Source organism: Rhinolophus hipposideros, assembly GCF_964194185.1.
Source record: "Rhinolophus hipposideros genome assembly, chromosome: 3".
In the NCBI taxonomy this organism is placed as follows: Eukaryota; Metazoa; Chordata; class Mammalia; order Chiroptera; family Rhinolophidae; genus Rhinolophus; species Rhinolophus hipposideros.
Window position 1 is genome coordinate 63,021,773 of NC_138049.1, and position 19,745 is coordinate 63,041,517.

At 35.2% G+C, this 19,745-nt stretch overlaps 1 protein-coding gene across 2 annotated transcripts in view; it reads left to right on the forward strand.

Moving 5' to 3' along the window:
• The window catches only part of RNGTT (RNA guanylyltransferase and 5'-phosphatase), a 240,922-nt gene that overhangs the window by 53,318 nt on the left and 167,859 nt on the right, over positions 1-19,745 (forward strand). For both annotated transcript variants that reach the window (XM_081033244.1, XM_081033243.1), the window contains exon 9: positions 14,701-14,836. In XM_081033244.1, the coding sequence (XP_080889370.1) occupies positions 14,701-14,836 (136 nt within the window). The remainder of the gene's footprint in view (positions 1-14,700; positions 14,837-19,745) is intronic.

The following is a 19,745-nucleotide window of genomic DNA, read 5'->3' on the forward strand; positions in this document are numbered from 1 at the left end:
TCTAGGATTTCTCTTGATATTTCTATGTGAACAGGAACAAAGACTAGTGGAAAACAGTTAATTTCTAATAGTGTGGCCCGTTAAACATTATGTAGTCATAAGTAGAGAAATTAAAACTCATTTAAAACATGTGATCACTTAGCTATAATTTTACTCACATTTTCCCAATGTGCATAAAACAATATTATAAATAAAACCAAGTATCGTGTGTTGTTCATCTTCCACATGTGTTTTTAATTTTCTTTCTTAAAAATACCTTAGTTGTACTATTAGTCCATTTATAAATTAAAAATAAGTAACTGAGGATCTTTATAGTACAGTATTTAAGGTGTAAAGTATGATATCTGTGTTAAAACAAATTATTTCCAGTTTCTTGTAGGTTAGGTCTTTTTTTTCCTTTCACTAAAATAATTAAAAAAAACAATTCATTGTTCTAGTATAAATAATACACAAAAAAGATTTTTGTATATTTAAAGAAAATTTCTAATTTTCAACAAGTTTTAAATGTACTTGGAGCCACCAAATAAAATATTTTAATGTGTGGTCAAATTTCAATGGCAATAAAATTTTGAGAGGAAAAGTATTTGTAACTATATTTTATTATATATGTATTTTTTATTATCTAATTTTTTTTAAAAAATCCAAAATTCTGAAATAACGTCTAACTTATTTTTGAGAAGCAATGTAGCATAGTGGTTAATAGCTTGGGCATTGAAACTAGACTGCCTGGATCTAAATCCTAGAGTTTCTATACTTACTAGTCATGTGAGGTTAGGAAAGTTATATAAGTTCTCTGTATTCCAGCTTGCCCATCTGAAAATTAGTGATAGCAATAATAACTATGTCATAGATGTTATGGAGATCAAGTAGTTTCATCTAAAGCACTTAAAATAATGCTTGACTAGTAGTAAGTACTTGGTAAATGTAGTTGATGATTACACATTCTACCCAATCAGTAGATTCATTAAAGTAAAATACTGAAAGCCAAACTGTAACTTTCTAAAGAGAAATTTTTTAGTTGTGGTAAAGTTCTATTTTTTAAATCCGTACATAGTTAAAAAAAAATTTGACATGGTTCATGCCCTTAAATGGGTCAGAATCTAATTGCGATATTAAAATAGGCTTACATGAAGAGAACAGTATGAATTGGAATTGCCTATAAGTGACATGACATAGACGCTAAGAAAGTAGGAGTTCTTAGGAGGAGGATGACTAGTGAAGAGTAACATGGGCAAGACGAGCAACAAAGGAAGTCATGAGGTGGAAACAGCCTGCCTGAGCTGGATGGACCTGACTAATAAATGGTGTAAATCCAGAATCTATGTAAGTTCTGGGCACTGGGAAGTTATGTACTTAAGGCGAAAGGAAGAAAATTGTTACATTGGTGGCTGGTTAAGCCCTTCGTTTATATTTTTAAACATGTCAGGAGGTTTTTTTTTTTTTTTAACTTTCCGTTTACTGTTATTATTACCATAATTAATTTTAAATATGTTACTAATTCCTGAGTACATTTTCCTTTAAAAAAAAATTACGGAAAAAATTAGTCTCTTTTGACCTATAATTTTCCTTTCATCAAGATGGTTACCAAATCCTGTCCATTCTTCCTCCCAAACATCTTTTTTTTAAAAAAAAAATCTTTTTGTATGTCAGTCAGTTTATTTTTCTTCAATTACAGTTGACATTCAATATTATTTTATATTAGTTTCAGGTGTACAGCATAGTGATTAGACATATAATTTGTGAAGTGATCCCCCTGATTAGCCTAGTACCAACCTGGCACTGTTCATAGTTACAATATTATTGACTATATTCTAATTTCTATGCTGTACTTTACCTCCCCATGACTATTTTGTAACTACTAATTTGTACTTCTTAATCCGTTTATTTTTTTTCACCCAGCCCCCTGAGCCCCCTCCCATCTGGCAACCATCAGTTTGTTCTCTATGTATGAGTCTGTTTCTATTTTGTTTCTTGGTTTATTTTGTTCTTTAGATTCCACATAGAAGTGAGATCATATGGTATTTGCCTTTCTCTTTCTGACTTATTTCATTTAGCATAATACCCTCTAGTCCATCCGTGTAGTTGCAAATGGTAAGATTTCATTATTTGTTTTATGGCCGAGTAATATTCCATTGTATATATGTACCACATCATCTTTATCCAGTTGTCTGTTGATGGGCACTTAGGTTGCTTCCATATCTTGGCTATTGTAAATGATGCTGCAATGAACAGAGAGGTGTATATATCTTTTGAATTAGTGTTTTGGATTTCTTTGGATAATTTCCCAGAAGTAGAATTTCTGGATCATAAGGTAGTTTAATTTTTAATTTTTTGAGGAACCTCCAAACTGTTTTCCATAGTGACTGCACCAATTTGCAATCCCACTGACAGCACACACGTGTTCCCTTTTCTCCACATCCTCACCAATACTTGGTTTTTGATTTATTGATGATAGCCATTCTGATTTCTTATACTTTAGGTACCTCATATAAGTGGAATCATACAGTATTTGTCTTTTTGTGACTGACTTATTTCATAAAGTCCACAAGGTTCGTTCATGTTGTAGCATAGGAGGTCTGACAATTAAGGACGTTGCTGACCTTTTTTGATATCAGAGGGATTATTCGTGAATTTGTACCAACTGGACAAACAGTTAACCAAGTTTACTATTTGGAAGTGCTGAAAAGGTTGCATGAAAAAGTTAGGCGACCTGAACTTTTCGCCTCTTCATGGCTCTTGCATCACTACAATGCACCAGCTCACACGGCACTGTCTGTGAGGGAGTTTTTAGCCAGGAAACAAATAACTGTATTGGAACACCCTCCCCACTCACCAGATCTGGCCCCCAATGACTTCTTTCTTTACCCGAAGATAAAGGAAATATTGAAAGGAAGACATTTTGATGACATTCAGGACATCAAGGGTAATACCATGACAGCACTGATGGCCATTCCAGAAAGAGTTCCAAAATTGCTTTGAAGGGTGGACTAGGCTCTGGCATCGGTGCATAGCTTCCCAAGGGGAGTACTTCAAAGGTGATCTTAGTGATATTCAGCAATGAAATATGTAGCACTTTTCCTAGGATGAGTTCGTGAACTTCATTGTCCTACCTTGTATATCAGAACTTCCTTCCTTTTTTAAGGCCAAGAAATATTCCTCTGTGTATATACACCACATTTTGCTTATCCATTCATTTGTCAATGGACACATGGGTTGCTTCCACACTTTAGCTATAGTGAATAATGTTGTTATGAACATGGGCATACTACCTTATTTAATTCTTACAACTGCCTTAGGAGGTGGAGATTTTTGATGAGAAAACTGAGTCATAGCTCAGTTAAGTGATTTGTGCAAAATCATAAGCTAGGAGGAGCCTGTCTGGGATGCCTGTTCCTGACCACCACAGTAGACACCCATATATGTCTTTCTGTGTCAATGCCATCTGTTTTGCCTACAGATATCTTCACTCCTATTTAGTATATCTTAATATATAATTAATGGTATGTAATACAAATACCTTTAATACTAATGTTGAGAGATGAACTTACAGTATATTATTTTTTAATGTTTGTTGCATTTCAGCTATAAATCAGCTCAATTACAAAGTAAAGTGGCAACTCAGATTGGATTTTAAGGCTCCTACTTGCTTCCCATATGCTTTTCTTCTACCAGAGGTGATTATTTGTTATACATAATAGATTTTTAACTTTTGGAAAACTTAGAATGGTAGAGTAGTTTGAATAGGACTTGTTATTTAGAGTATGAGAAATTTTATGGAACAGAGTTTTGAGTAAGAGTTTCAAGATGTGTGTTTTAGGACAAGATGGTAGTACAGACACACAGGCTTAGCAGTAGTGGTGTACAAACTTCTGAGCAGTGGAGAATGGGAAAATGAGAAAGGGGCAATGAAGTTGCAATTCTAAAGTTAAACTATGTTTTGAGTTGGACAGTTAGAATCATTTCATACTGCAGAAGGACCGCCACAGTTTGGTAGGCGTGTTGGATGTAATATCCATCAAAGCCACTCATCATGCAGTTCTGTCTTCTGGGCAGGTAGAATTTTCTTTCCTGGCACTCCCTGAGGTTGGATGGTACCAGAGACCAGTTGTGACCAATAAGCTGTAAGCATTCAATTACTTATGAAAGACCTTCTAACATGGTCCTTTTTATCTACCATGAGCATTGACAATGTTTCAGTTAGTGGTTGTTGCATCAGTTGAATCCTGGTGTAAATATTACAATGCAATGGACATGTGATGGGCATGTAATAAAGCAGAAATAAGTTAAAAAAAAGGGAATCATTTCATAATATTTGATGAGATTTTTGGTTGCAATCTTCCTGCCTGTTTTTTAAGGGTCTAGATAGCAAGCATGATTGAGTTTGGAACTGGAATTTTCTTTCCAAAGCCCTTTATGATAGCATTGGTACCATTGACACTTCATGTAAACAAAGTAAGCAAATTAAATTGTTTTTTAATTGTTGGGTGGTCTGGAACAAATTTGCTCTATATCTTATTATATACTTGATTATTTGTATTACGTATCATTAATTCTGTAGAATGGGAGGGAGAAATCTACAAACTGACAGTGGGCCCTACACCTTGCCAAACTCTTTCATAGTGTTGTTTTTTTAGTGTTGTTTTTTAAGCTTTGCACAAGACTCTAAGCTGTTTGAAGGGGGTTTCTTTAAACAGAAACAGCTTTGCTTTGAAAATTATCAGTATCTGTTAATAGAAGTAAGTACACATGATATTTTAATGAGAAGGCTTGGAGAATTTGTAATTTTTTTAATGGTAGGTACCCCTAGGTCTTCAAGATTTGCTTGTGATGAATTACCTCAGTTGAAATAAAACTCTTTTGACTGATGATTTTTCCATAGACAAAGTTTACCAAGTAGCAAGCTTAAACAAAACTTAGATGAATAAAACATAGAAAATCTGCTGTATAAACAGCATATAAAATAAAAACAATTATGCTTAGGTAGAAGACATTTAAATTATGGCAAATTGTCCAAATGTGCAGTAGCATGCTTCTGACGTGTCATTTAATATACAATTAACATTCTGAGATAAAAGGCTGGTTAGACAAATTTGACAATTAAATTGGTAGTGAAGTGAATGGGCTTGGCAATTTAAAATTAAATAATACATGTTGTCTGTTTAATTACTGTTGTTCGTGTGTAGGTGATCACATAGTAGAATGAAATTGTGGGCTTCAAGTGAATTTAGAACTGTGTTTTCATTTCAGTGATTGTTAACATCAGCATTAAAACTTTTAAAAAGGTTAAGAGGTATGTGCATATGCTCTCTTTTATTTGTTAATGTGAAAATAAGAATGACCTTAATGTGAATTCTTTGAATTTCTGGGAAAATGAAATAAAGGGTGCTGTACTTCTTCAAATAATTTTTTTTCAAGGGTTGAAATGTTATTTGTGTCAGATAAACAGATAGTAGAATAGCTGTTAGCTTGAAAGTAAAACTCGTGTAGGATTACATTGTTTGATCATTACATATTGATTGGTCCTTTTGTGGAAGCGATGCAAACAATGATATTTAAAGTTATCTGACGTCTTTTGCTGAAATTCCTTTAAATATCAGATAACTGATATTTAAAGTTTTTAAACTGATATTTAAAGTTTTTAAACTGATATTTAAAGTTATCTGATGTCTTTTGCTGAAATTCCTTTAAATATCAGATAATTGATATTTAAAGTTATCTGACGTCTTTTGCTGAATACAACTTTAGGTTGTGGGTTGTGTTTCCATAGAATTCTAGTCTGAATAGTAGCTAGGTTCCCAATCCAGCCTATAAAGCTTCCTTAATTCCTAAGGCATCTAAATTACTTACTTTGTATGTCTGCTGTGAAAAGTGATAAAATGTGCTGTTTCACCACTGATAACGAAGCAAACTATAATTGTGAGAAATGTAAGAAGTTTATAAGAACTATTTTGACTAGTTCAAAAATTCTGTTGAGGAAAATAGATTTGATTTCATAAGATAAGGAGGATATAGATCGAGAGTATTATGGAAATTGTTAGGGGGATCTGACACTGATCCTTTATTTTGTCTAAATCCATTAAACCCAAGTTTTCATTTTGCTTGACACAGATGTGTCACTGGCCTGGGTAAGAGTTTTCTTAGGCTCATTAATGGAACCACGTGAATGAGGCGAGAAGGAGGAAAATTTCTTTTTTCGTTTAAAAAAACTGTGAGATACATGTAACATAAATTTTCTTTATCGTTAAGAGTTGAAAGAACCAAAAAAATAATAAGTTAAAGAGGACATGGATATACTTTCTAAAAGAGATTACCAGAGATAAAAGTGACTGAGCAGTGTGCTAGTGAGAGAAAAAGGCAAAGTGTGTATAAGCCTCCGTGGGGAAGGAAGAAAGCTGGAGTCTGGCAAGTCAGCTGTTCCTGTATTGTTTTTAGAATAAGGTATAACAGGTATTGATGGGTAGGGGGCAGAGTGTGACCAACTGCTCTTATGTTAGGAAGGCTTATAATTATATCTGGGGAAGTAGCTCTAAACTGTGAATTTTCTTTATAAGAAATTTTAGTATGCCTGAATTTATTTCTGTAGATCTCTACAACCTTGAGAATTAGGTTTCAGGGACTTGTGTACCAATTCTATTGGGAATAGAAATGAGAGGAAATGTAGCTGGCATTGAAACAATAGAGGTTTGGCAGTGAATTCTTATCAGAGAGAAGATACAAAGGGAAAGTAAGCTATGGGCTTAGCATAATACACTTACCTCTGTTGAAGGACGAGAAATGGACGGCACGTCTCTTGGCATGAAGTTGTTATGTGAGGAGCTAGTATCTGTAACCCTTGGTATTGAAGATATGTTGGGGGACATAACAGTGGAGTTATATCATAGGCACATTTAACATACTTGAATTCGGCTATATATAGTGGGCAAAGAGGAAGAAAACCCTAGCATATCCATTAGCATTACATTGACTGTAGCAGTGGAAATCCACTTTGGCTAATTTAAGCAAAGGAATAAATTGGAAGGCTCTCAGGAGAATAAGTCTCAGAAAATGGATCTGAGTCAAGGGAAGCCGGGCAACGAGGACCAGAGTCAAGGTCAGGCACAAGAGCACGTTGAGTATGAAGCCACCATTGGCACTTGCTGATAGTCACCCCACTGTTTCTCTGAATAATTTTTCAGCTGTCTCTGTGCCTCTTTGTCACTCACTCAAGATAAAAGTTTTGGGAAAGGAACATTTGATTGTCTGGCTTACTAGATGCTTAGCCTGTTTCCAACCTGCTAAGAACAGGGATAGAGAAAATCTGGACCTTGTGGTTTCCCATGTGAAAATGAAGCCATCCATATCCACATCCAAACCACAGTGCTTGTCACGTCTCCCACACTACACGGAACAATTACTCCTTCCTCCTTAAATGCTCCGTGACTTAGTAAATAAAACAGACACAATTCCTCATGCCAGAAGCTTGGAAGTCATCCTTGACTTCTATTCCCTCAGCCCCATATTCAGTCAATAGCATATTGTCTTGTCAGTCTCCCTCTGAAATGTCTTAAATTTATCCACTTACCCCCATTATTGTTGCCACTGTAGTCCCACTTATGTACTGTAGAACCCACATAATTTCTCTGGTCTACAGATTGTTTCTTACCCTATAGGAGTGTACATTATGTAGGGGTGAACTTTTAAACATGCAGGCCACAGTATGCTGTTTGCTAAAAACCTTGCAGTGGCCTGCTGCTTCTCAGCTCCAGTCCCCCCTTCGTGGGTTGTGACAGGGGACTGGGACTCTGCGATTCCCTCGCCAGCTTGCTTCTTGGTTTTTACCATTAGGAGGTTGGCAGGAATTTAGAAGGTGAGAGAAGGGTCTTCTGTTGTTTCTTGTGTCTTTATACCTCCAGCAGGCAGCGGCAACTATCATCACTTCATTCTCCCGCTTTTCTTGGCATTCCCAGCACCAGGGATGCTGCTCCCCTCAGAGGTACCAGCTTCAGGGTGGTCCATCCTGGGTGGAGAGAGTGCAACCTGCATCATCTCCTCACCCACTGGCCTGTCCTCTTACTGGTTTGAGCACCTTCCCTTCTGTGCGTCCTCTGGAGAGATTCAAACTTGAGTTTCAGGGCTCTGGTTCTTAGAGGTCCAGGTCCCTGCCATCGGGTGCTACCTCCTTAGGGGTTTGAGCACCCAGCTCCATGGGCCTCTCCCACGCTCTCTCAGGCATAGCCCCACATGCCCTGCCTCCAGGCTCCTAGCATCTGATAACACACTTCTTCCATTTTGTTCCCCCAGCCCTTCAGGTGGTAGTGCTTCCTGCAATCTTTAATCTTGATTACCTTAACCTTCCTTTTTTTACCCTTTCAGCCTTCGCACATCTATGTAACCAGTCTCCTGTACTAAATCTCCTGTGTTTGAGTTATCCATTGTGGTTTCTGTTTTTCTCATACAAGGGGTTTTCCATTTTCTAGGATAAAGTAAAAAACAGTTTTCCTTCATTCCTAAATCCCCGACTACTACTCTCGTCTCAAGCCATGCCAGTCCCCTCCTTCTCTTCGTGCTTCAGTATTCTGAAGTTGCTGTTAGTTGCCAGAACATGCACATTTTGTATTTTGTCTCAAGGATAGATATTGCACCTGGTACAATGTGTACCAAGCACTGGTTATCACCAGCTCCCCCCTGCGTCCTTTCACCCTCCGGCCCACAGTGGTTGCTTGGCTAACGCCTGCACAATGCAGGGCAGAGGCTGTGTACTGTAGAGGTTGTAGATAGGCTCTGCTCTAGGTTGTAGTATCAGCTTTGCTATTTTATGGACTTTATGACCTTTACTTCTATAATGTGTGTTTCAGTTTCCTCATCTGGAAAATTGGGATAATAATATTACCTACATGGAAAGCTTGTTGGAAAGGCTTAAATGAGTTAATGTAAAGTGCTTTGAACATGGCTCGGGGCGTAGGCATTGCTCAATAAGTGATAATAACTTGCTGTTATTATCAGCCGTATGAGAATCCCCCTAGGATGCCTTTCCTGACCTCCAAACTTGGACAGGTTCTGCCTTTTGTATGCTCCTGTAGCACCCTGTGCTTCACCTTTTCAGTACTCAGTGTGCTTGGGATTAATTGTTTAGTATCTTGTTTTCTTGTTATGGTTATAAATTACATGAAGTTATATGAAGAGTCTGTGTTGTTCACTGTTATATCCCTAGCATCCAGCAGTGTCCCTGATACCTGGTTGGACCTTTATCGTGTTTCCCGGAAAATAAGACCTAGCCGGCCATCAGCTCTAATGCATCTTTTGAAGCAAAAATTAACATAAGACCTGTTATTGTATTGTATTATATTGTATTACATTACTTTACATTATATTATAAGACTGGGTCTTTTATTAAAATAAGACTGGGCCTTATTTAATTTTTACTCCAAATGACGCATTAGAGCTGATGATCTGGCTAGGTCTTATTTTCGGGGAAACATAGTAGTAAAGATTTTTTTTTTTTTTTTTTTTTACAATTGTTTAATGTCTTAGCTTTAACTTTCTTTTTTTTTTAAATTAATTTATTTATTTATTAGTTTCAGGTGTACAAAACAAGGTAATACTTAGACGTTCATCATTTATATCCCTCATACTGTGAACCCCCCTCCCCCCATCCACTATCCCTTCGACCTCACACTGAACCATCACATTATATATATAAAATTATAGTTGGCATTCATTAATGTTTAGCTTCTGGTGTACAATGCCATGATCAGGTATCCACAGTATCCCTGAGGTGGTCTCCCAAATAGGACGCATGTCCATCGGATACCCAACAAAATCATTACAACATTATAGAATACCTTCCCCAAATTAATTTTCAAAAAAACCCTGAGGCCATCTTGTGGTTACCAGCTGCTTCCAAATCCCTTCACCTTTCCCCTTATCCCCAACCCCCTCCCACACACCCATCTAACCACTCTCGTTTTTTCTCTGCGTCCCCAAAACTGTCTCTGATTAGTTCATTCACATAGTCTTTTCTTTAGATTCCATATATAAGTGAGATCATATGGTACTTGTCTTTCTCTTTCTGACTTATTTCACTTAACATAATGTTCTCTAGATCCATCCATGTTGCTGCAAATGATAAGATTTCTTTCTTCTTTATGGCTGCGTAATACTCCATTGTATAAATGTACCACAGCTTCTTAATCCAGTCATCTACCGATGGGCATTTCGGTTGTTTCCATATCTTGGCTATTGTGTAAAGTGCTGCAATAAACATAGGAGTGCATACAGATTTTTGAATTGGAGTTTTGGATTTCTCCGGGTAGATGCCTAGGAGTGGAATTACTGGATCATAGGGTAGTTCCATTTTCGGATTCCTGAGATACCTCCATACTGTTTTCCATAGTGGCTGCACCAATCTGCAATCCCACCAACAGTGCACTAGCGTTCCCTTTTCTCCACATCCGCGCCAGCATTTGTTGTTTGTTGATTTATTGATAATAGACATTTTGACTGGAGTGAGGTGGTATCTCATTGTGGTTTTTATTTGCATTTCTCTGATGGTTAGTGAGGTTGAGCATTTCTTCATATGTCTTCTTGCCTTCTGTATGTCCTTTTTAGAGAAATGTCTCCCCAAGTCCTCTGCCCATTTTTTAATTGGGTTGTTTGGTAGTAAAGATTTTTAAAAATTGACTATTTTTAAAGAAAAGCTATAGTGAGTTTGATAGGAGTTACTACAAATGGATAGAGATGGTGGTGAAATTAATTAATTTAAATGATCGACTTTTCTGTTTTTATTACCTGCCAAAAAGCTCTAGTATGGACGCTCTATAATAGGAGAGGAGAAACACCTGCTAATTTTGAAGCTGCTGTGGTATGACAAACAAGATTTAGCATCGCATCTTATTTCATTGTCACTAACCAAAAGGAAATGTTTCTTGGACTCTGATTAGACTGTATTTCTTATTTTTTTCTGTAGCTTTAATCACTCCCCCACCCCCACTTGTGAAAATAATTTGTGCTTATTTGTGAATGTACAAAAAGTATAATGAAGTAAGCAAATATCATTGATAATTCCAGATAGAGATGACAGTTCTTAACATTTTGGTGTAAGCTTTTCTGTCTACCTGTACTGTATATACAAAGTTTTTTCTCCCTACCCCTGTAATCATATTATGCATTCTGATTTTCAGTTTGCTTTTTCTTCATTTAATATACTGTGAATTTCTTTCCATATTAATGGACATTTTAATCATCATTTAAAAGTACTTGAATAGTATACTTTTACGTGGATGTGCAGTCTTTATTTAACTGATCTGCGGAAGGATGGACATTGGAGTTCTCAGTTTTCACTTATAAAATGCTGGGATGAACATCCTTGTACATACAGTCTTGCTTAACAAGTATTTTTTGAGTGCCTTCTGTGTGTGTTCAAATAGATGGTGCAAACACCTGGTCTGTGGGAAAGCAAAAATTGATGTGCTCTCTGCTTTCATAGAGTGTAAGATAAATTCCTAGAAATCTAATTGATGGTGAACTTTGGTTTGAATTGGTGATAAATTTAAATTATAAAATGTTTAAATTCTGTTTTACTCTTAGACTATTAGTATTAGGCATGTGAATTAGGACTCTAAGATGCTATTAGTCACTAACATTTTTAAACAATTTATTCTCTTCTTTAATTAGGTACTTCCTAAATTTCATTAATATATGAATGACTTGATTAGTTTTACTTGATTAGTTGTCCCACATCTCAGTGACTGCCCTGAAAGATTGTTTCTAGTAAAGCTGGAAAACCAGCATTTAAAGTAAAGAAGTTTATAAATTTGGCTTTTTTTGGTTATTTATACAGCTTTGGTATATATACTTTAAAAAGTGAATCAATGTTTTCTAATTCAGTGAAACTTCTACTGAATTAATTTTTGTCTTTTAATGAGACTGGATGTAATATGAACAATTTAGTAATTATGAATATTAAACTTGCTATGGAGGTAATTTCCTAATTAATATGAAATTATTTTGCACTAGTGATTCAGAGCTACTGAAGGTAGAACCATAGTTATGTACTAAGCCAGCATCTGACACTATATGGGATAGTTGTCACTTTTTAAAGAATCTGGCTGCTTTCAGAGACGGGAGTAATGTGGAAATATTTCCATCTTTTGGAGTGACTGGAGTTCAAACCAAACATCATATCCCAGAAACTTTTGTTCTAAAGCCTGAAAATTTATATGTGCAGAAGAATCCCTAAATACCAACTGCTGAATAATTCCTCTGGTATCTCTGCAGATAGAAGCTGTGTTTCCCATGAGCAATCCTTTATAGTGAACTCTATATTCTAAAGCCTTTTCTTACTCAGTCTTTTATTCTGTTCACGTGTAAGTGTATATAGACAGTATTTTCTTTTAGTATTTCACTTTAAGTAAAAAGAAAGGACTGATATATAATATATACACACACATACACATATGTGTATCAAATAAGTGTGTTAAAATATGGATGGAAAATAAGCAATTATGACAGTAGAAGCAAATATACTAGCACCTTGGGATTTAATATTTATTCTATTTGAACATTGTATTTAATTCTGAGCTTCTGGGCAACCAGTGAAAAGGGAAATATAATTTCTGTCATCATCAGATGATCAGAAGAAACAAACTATTTTTTTCCTGAATTTTAAAATTTATTAGCATAAGCCAGCTTTCCTCTACTTGTGAATATATGACGCTTATTCTGCCAAATATTAACATTTCAGGATAAAGTTTAGGAAAAAATGGGCTAAATAAGGTAAACAGACTTATATATGTTTTCTTATAACCTTAAATATTCCTAATATGTATCTTGACCTAAGAGAAAGATGAGGTGTTTCCCTAGTTTATTTTGCCATGAAATGCTTTTTCAAGTAAATATTAAGCTTTGTAAAATGCTGGTTTAGGTCCTTAAACAACGTGATGGAGTGTGTCTTCAATACCATTTTTGCAGAAGATATCACAATTGCTTTTTATTTGACCTTTTCTTATGTTGACTTAAATTCTTTTTGAAACACAGTTTGGGATAAGGCTGACTTCTTCCAAGAAGCCTAAATTCTCCTTGCCCACCAAGAATTGCTGCTTTTGAAAAGCATGTGCAGAAAGGCTTTGGGAACTAAGTATTCGTGTTGTCTGCCAGCCTGCTGGCCTGGCAGTTGGTGTAGGAATATCTCAGATACACAGTCAGTCCAGACTGAGGCATATTTTATTTTCTAGTGAAACCTGAGTCTCCAGAATCCCCATCTACTAGGGCTATAGCTGTTTCAATATGTAGCAAGAGCGCTCTACCTCCTCCCCAGGGGCCTGCTATGACTACTTATTTTAAACATACTAGTAACAGCATGTTTCCAATCTAGTTCCCAAATGTAGCCCCTTTGGTCTTGATGCTCTACAACCTGTTATCACACACTTCTTTTACCTTAATCAGCTCTCCCATTTCTCCTCACCTAGCCTAAACCTGTCTGTTTGCTCTTGTTTCTTTATATGAAACAAACTATCCTTTTTTATAACGTCTGCCATGTACCATGTTAGCTTCCATCTCTTCATTTAATGTTTCTTCTGTGCCTTTGCCTTAACTTGATTCAGCTCCAGCGTTCAGTGTCCTTTCTTTTTTCTGATATACCTCATGGGTAGGAGGTTGGACCAACTGCTCAGCATTCTCCTCCATTTTCCATGGTACATCCTGACTAGTATTCTTCCATTCTTTCATTTAACAACGAACAAAAAAAAAACACCTAAAAAGCAACCTAAAATGATTCTGTTCCTTTGACGCTCCTGACTTTTTTAACTTACTAATTTCTTGCTGTCAATTTTCTCTCATTCTTTGAAGAGTTTGGTACCTGGGTGTGGTCTCCATGTTCACCCCAAATCTTGCCACATTATCTGTTTGGTGGCATTGTCTATCAGTCTGTAATTTTCTCAGCTTGAACTCGTCTGGACTGTATTTCTATATATGTATGAAGTAGAGCTCACTTCTTGATCTATTGATGGGAATCAGTGATGGTAACTTGACCATTTGAAGAATGACATATGTTAAAGTATTTAAATTCTCCCACGTATTGATTGGCTTTAAGAAGATAAGGGCTAATAGAAATTCTCAAAGGCTTGTATTTAAAAATATTTTAATTTTATAGTAATGAATGAGAACTGTACCTGAAATGGTGATATCTGGCTGTATTGTAATTTTGATTCAAAGAGGGACTGTTTTGCTAACTGGAGTGTGGTAGAAAGGGCATTGGATAGTTTGAGGTCTGGCCATATGCAAATCACTTACTTTGTTTTTTTGTACTGCAAAGTAGAGAAAGTAATACCTAATTTGTATAGCTGTTGAGCAGACAAAATGCAGTCAATTGCATGTTTGTGTGTTGATGTGTTTTGTAAACTTTGATGTTTAACATCTAATAAAAATTATAGAACTATTCTTTCCTAAGATGGGTCATAGGGTTGCCTTTGAACATCACATGGTCTCCATAAAAAGCTTTGGTTTCTCTGTAGTTTGTGTTTTTTTTTTTATAGGAAACAATTTTTAAAAAAAGAATATTTGTTATTTGTGGTACTTCAATTTGAATGATGGGGGGTGGTCTGGAATCTTGTGACCATTATTCCACATAGCTATTGTAAATCTGAGGAAAAACAATTTAACTGTTATTTCGTATGACTCTATTCTTGGATTATACTGTTAATATTACCTTTTTAATATTTATAGGTATATGATGTTGATTGATGGCACAAATGAAGTTTTTATGGTTGATAGAGATAATTCAGTATTTCATGTTTCAAATCTGGAATTTCCATTTCGTAAAGATCTCCGTATACATTTATCAAATACTCTCTTGGATGGGGTAAGTAATACTTTATCCTTTTTTAAAAAAAATTAAACTGACATTTTTGTTTCTTGTAAATGTGTATTTTTATTAATTAAATGGGAAGTTTAGAATTGCATCTAATTTTTAATGTTTTTTTTTTAAATTAGGTATAATTGATGTATAAAGAATCAAATCTAGTTTTTATTAGGGTGTTAAATTCCGTTTCTTTCTTACCTGCAGTTACTGTCATTTGATCATTGTCTTGGGTGTGAGAGTAAGTGAACAAAATTAAATAATATTTTGTTTTTCTGATTGGAAACAAAATTCGTATTGAAAAAGACTAATTTTATTTTTTTATTTTACTTGCCAGTTGAATTTTAATTAAGTGATAGGACATACCACATTTTCCCCTTAGCTCTTCAGCTATATGGACTAGTAGTTCTTTTTTATAGAGAAGCCTGCCTTTGTATGTAAGCAACCACTGTACTTTTACATTCAAATTTCAAAGGTGATAAGAGTTTTCCTATTTCAGAAAATCTGCATTTAATAATCATCTAAGTACTTGATTAAAATGTTTTAACTTGCTTTCATGCAAATAGCTTTCTTCTCCCCAATTCTAAAAATATCGATTCATTGTAAATAAAAACTAAATAATACAAAACATTACAAACAAGATGGTAAAAATCATCTGAACTCCTACCATTTTGATGAGCATTATTCCAGATTTTTCTCTGTGCCAGAGTTCAATCTTCTATCTGTTTCTGAGGGATATAACACATTCATATTAATAATAGCAACTCACAACTTAGATTCTTAGAGAATGTGTATCAGAATTTTTAGGGGGGTTGGGACCCCCTTTTGGGCTCAGTAAGATGCCGAATAATTATGACACCTTTGCCCTGGTTGCAAATGAGTGCTCTGGTCAAATTGGTAAACACATAGATAATTACATAATTTTGCATGAAAAGAACTAAATGATATATGAGTTTTGTAACTTGTCTTTTTTTTCCACTTAGCAATTTGTTTTGGATATCTTTCTCGTAAATGTCTGAATGATACACCATTGTATATGTACACCGTATGATACACCGTAATGTGGGGTTTCCAGACTATTTTGATTGTGAAAATTGTAGGGGATGTTTGTTAAAAATATGACCCATTCCAATAGCCCATCCTAGTCCTAATGAATTAGATTATCCCAGCGGCCAAGGTATCTATACTTTTAAAAAGTGCCCAAGTTGTTCTGTCAGGCAACTTTAAGAAATAATTGTTTGATTTTTTAAACCAGACCTTTTTTGGGGGGATATTTTGATTTTTGTAGTTTTATTTTCTATTATAAGACACACTTGAATGTGTATCCTTATACCTTTCCCTTTCACAATTGTGCAATTTTATAATTAAAAAGATTCTTAGAGGTGAGCTTGTAATGTATATTTAGACTCTTGATTGCAAGTAACTGAAGTCCAATTTAAAATAACTGAAGAAAAAAAGAACAAGAGTGATTCAGATAATTATGTTTCAGGTTGGCCTGATTCAGGCTGGGTCTGGCTCAAATAATAGTGGCCATGCTTTGTCTTTCCCGCTGTCTTTGCTTTACTTGTCTGTTTGGTTTCATTCCGCATGAAGGTTCTTGCCACTTGAGAGGCAAATTTCATTGCCACTCAAGCTGAAAGATAACATGTTCTCCCAACATCCATAATGTCGATCCCAGGGAAGACTCCACTTCAGAGGGCCTTGCCTGAATTATGTACCATGGAAGAGTGGCAGTGGAAGCCAGGAACTCCTTGGTAGCAGCACCACTTGGAGTGTGGGAATTGGGCTCCCAAGGAAGGGATGGTAACAGGCTGTACTGTGTTCACTATGCTGGATTCAAGGGCATGCCCATTTTAAATGTTGACATGTAATTCCAGAAAGTTTGAACACATGTACAATTTACCAATCATATATAAAGTTTCTGTACATTGTCTTAAATGGTAGGATTTAAAAATTTTACATTTTCTAATTTGGTGAAGGACTTTTCCATTTTAAGGGATAGTATAGCATAGTGGTTAAGAGCCCTAACTAAATCATGGTACCTTATTGACTCCATTTATTATTACATGAGGGACCTTATATAATTTCCTCAGTTTCTTCATCTATAACGAAGTGAGGCTAATAACAATACTTAGTTCTTGATACTGTTGTGATGGTTTGTAAAGTGCCGATAATACCAAATAATTGGTATTTAAAACAAGCCCTGTTGTGGTTTAGAAGAGAAATAAATTGCATCTAGTTAGGAACTAAAGATGTATAATAGAGGAGTTGACATTCGATATGGAAAATTTATGTAGAAAGAGCGTTTTGTTGGACATAGGCTGAGGTCATTCCAGGTAGGAAATAATGCTTGAAAATTAGATGTTTAACCATCTTCAGATTTAACTTAGCAATACTATTTATTTTCACCCCAAAGTTGGATAACTGAGAGCAGCATAATAGAATCTTGTGAGGTTTTAAAATAGCAATATGATTCATGGTATCAATTTACTTGGACCAGAATTATAGTTGTCATATCTGTTTTTCCAGTTAGTTAATTAAAGCAGTCCTCTGTAGTTTCCTGTTTCTTCTGTATTTTCATTTGCAAGTTGTTTTTGTAAAATTCCAAATCCAAGAATAACTCAAAACTACCTAATTGTCTGGCTGTCAGAGGTGAGCACTGAAGCTTTTGTTTTTCTCTCTAAATGATATTCTTTGACCCACAAAATGTGGAAAATAGGAGTTTAGAAATATGGCGTTAATTTGCTTGAAACAAATCAGTGAAATTCAATCAATTTTATATTGAAGCTAAGAGGAAGATATGGCAGTTAATCATTAAAGTTAATAGCAAGAATCTTGGAAAAATGGCGTGTCTTTTCAACTGTTAATTTTTTATAAAGGAATATGTATGCTCGTTGTTAAAATTTTAGTAAGTCTGTACATTATAAAATAGAAAAATTCAATTATCCCAGAAGAGATTACATTTTAACATTTTGATGTACTTCCTTTTAGTCATTTTATTGTGCTTATGTTTATAGAACATGTATAATCAATATGTACATAGCTTACATTGAATATATGCAGTGTGTCTGGGGTTCCATCATTTTCCTTCACTCTGAAGAATTGATTTTAGGATTAAAAAAACAATTATTTTTATTCTTAAAAATTGAAATATACTAGCATACTATAAAATTCATCATTTTAGTGTACAGTTCAGTGGTTTTTAGTATATTTGAAGGATTGTGCAACGATTACTGCTACCTAATTCCAGAGCATTTCATCACTGGATGAACTCCGATGATTAGAAATGAGTCGGCTTTATCTGAAAGGATTTTAAGGAATGGGTTACCTTTGAGATGAGCTTTGAGTGCCCACAGGTTTTCCAGAGAACAGCTAATTATCTCCTTTTATTGAAACCATTCAAAGGTTCCTTGTTGCCCACAGCACTAAAGCCGAGCTCCTCAACATAATATTCTTTATATCCAGGCCATGCCAATGTCTTTAGCATCATCTTTGACTGTGAGCCCTTGAACCATAAGTTCCTCTTATACTGAGCTTTGACAGGTTACCCCAAACCATCTTTTTTGTCTCACCTTTGTAATAATACCTTTTGTTTTATCCACCATCCTGCTAGAAAATGTCCACTGCATCTTTCAGGATTCAACTAAGAGCAATGCATCTTATCAAACCATTCTTTTACTCTTCAAGTAGAAATTACTACTTCTTAACCTTATATCTTATGTCCTTATTTGGCTGGCATAGTATAGGGATATACCTGTTGAATTAGTATAGCTGTTAAATACTAAACTAATTAATAGCAAATAGTTTCAGTCTCAGAAATATTCTGATTTAGACATTTAGGTCATTCTATCTATATGGCCATCGGTTATTAAAAGTATAATGCTTCATTGGATTTATTTCCTTATATATTTTCCACTCTTTCTGGGACTTTGAGTTCCTTGAAGATAGGCACTGTGTGTTTAATTTCTTTAGCGCTTAGAGCTATGCCTAATACATAGTTTGGGTTCAGGAGATAGTGGATAGATAGGCAGAAGAGTGGATGCCCGTGGACTTCAACTAAAGGGAATGGAATATAGAAACGTATAGAGAATAGAAAAATCACAAACATGCAGGAATTTTTTTTGGGGGAGTGAGTGGGAACCATAATGGAGGAGTCAAGCGTCATATTTCTCCACAGTAATATTTAATACCAACAGATAATGGAGCAATTTCTAACAAGCTCTTGAGTGATACAAAGTTGATGTGCCTTGCTGTAGTTTTCTTCATGTTTCTTATGCTTGGGGTTTCTTGAGTATCTTTTAAAGTTTTCATCAAAAGTAGAAAATTTTTTGCCATTATTTCCGCCATTCCCCCTTTTGGAGATATAAGTACTAATGCTCTTTTAATTAAAACAAACTGTTTTCTCTCTGTGTTTCATTTTGGCTAGCGTCTGCTGCTATATCTTCAGGTTCACTAGTCTTTACTTCTGCAGTGTCTACATTGCTTTGCATCCTAACCACAGTATTGTTTCACCTCAGACATAGTTTTTACCTCTGGAAATTCATTTTGAGCCTCTGTGTGTATGTGTGTGTGTGTGTGTGTGTGTGTGTGTGTGTGTCTTCTATGTCTCTACTTAACTTTTGAATATGTGGAATACTGTTATATAAGCCATCTTAATGTTCTTGCCCAATAACTCTAACATCTCTCTCACTTTGGGGCCTATATTGATTGATCCCCTCCCCCCCTTTTTATGGGTTGTATATTTTTGCCTCTTTGTATACCTGGTAATTTTTGATTAGATGATTAGATTTTGAATTTTACCATTTTGGGGGCTTGATATTTTTGTATTCCTATAAATATTTGTGAGCTTTGTTCTGGGATGTAGTTAGTTTATTTGGAACTAGTTTGTACCTTTTGAGTCTTGCTTTTGAGA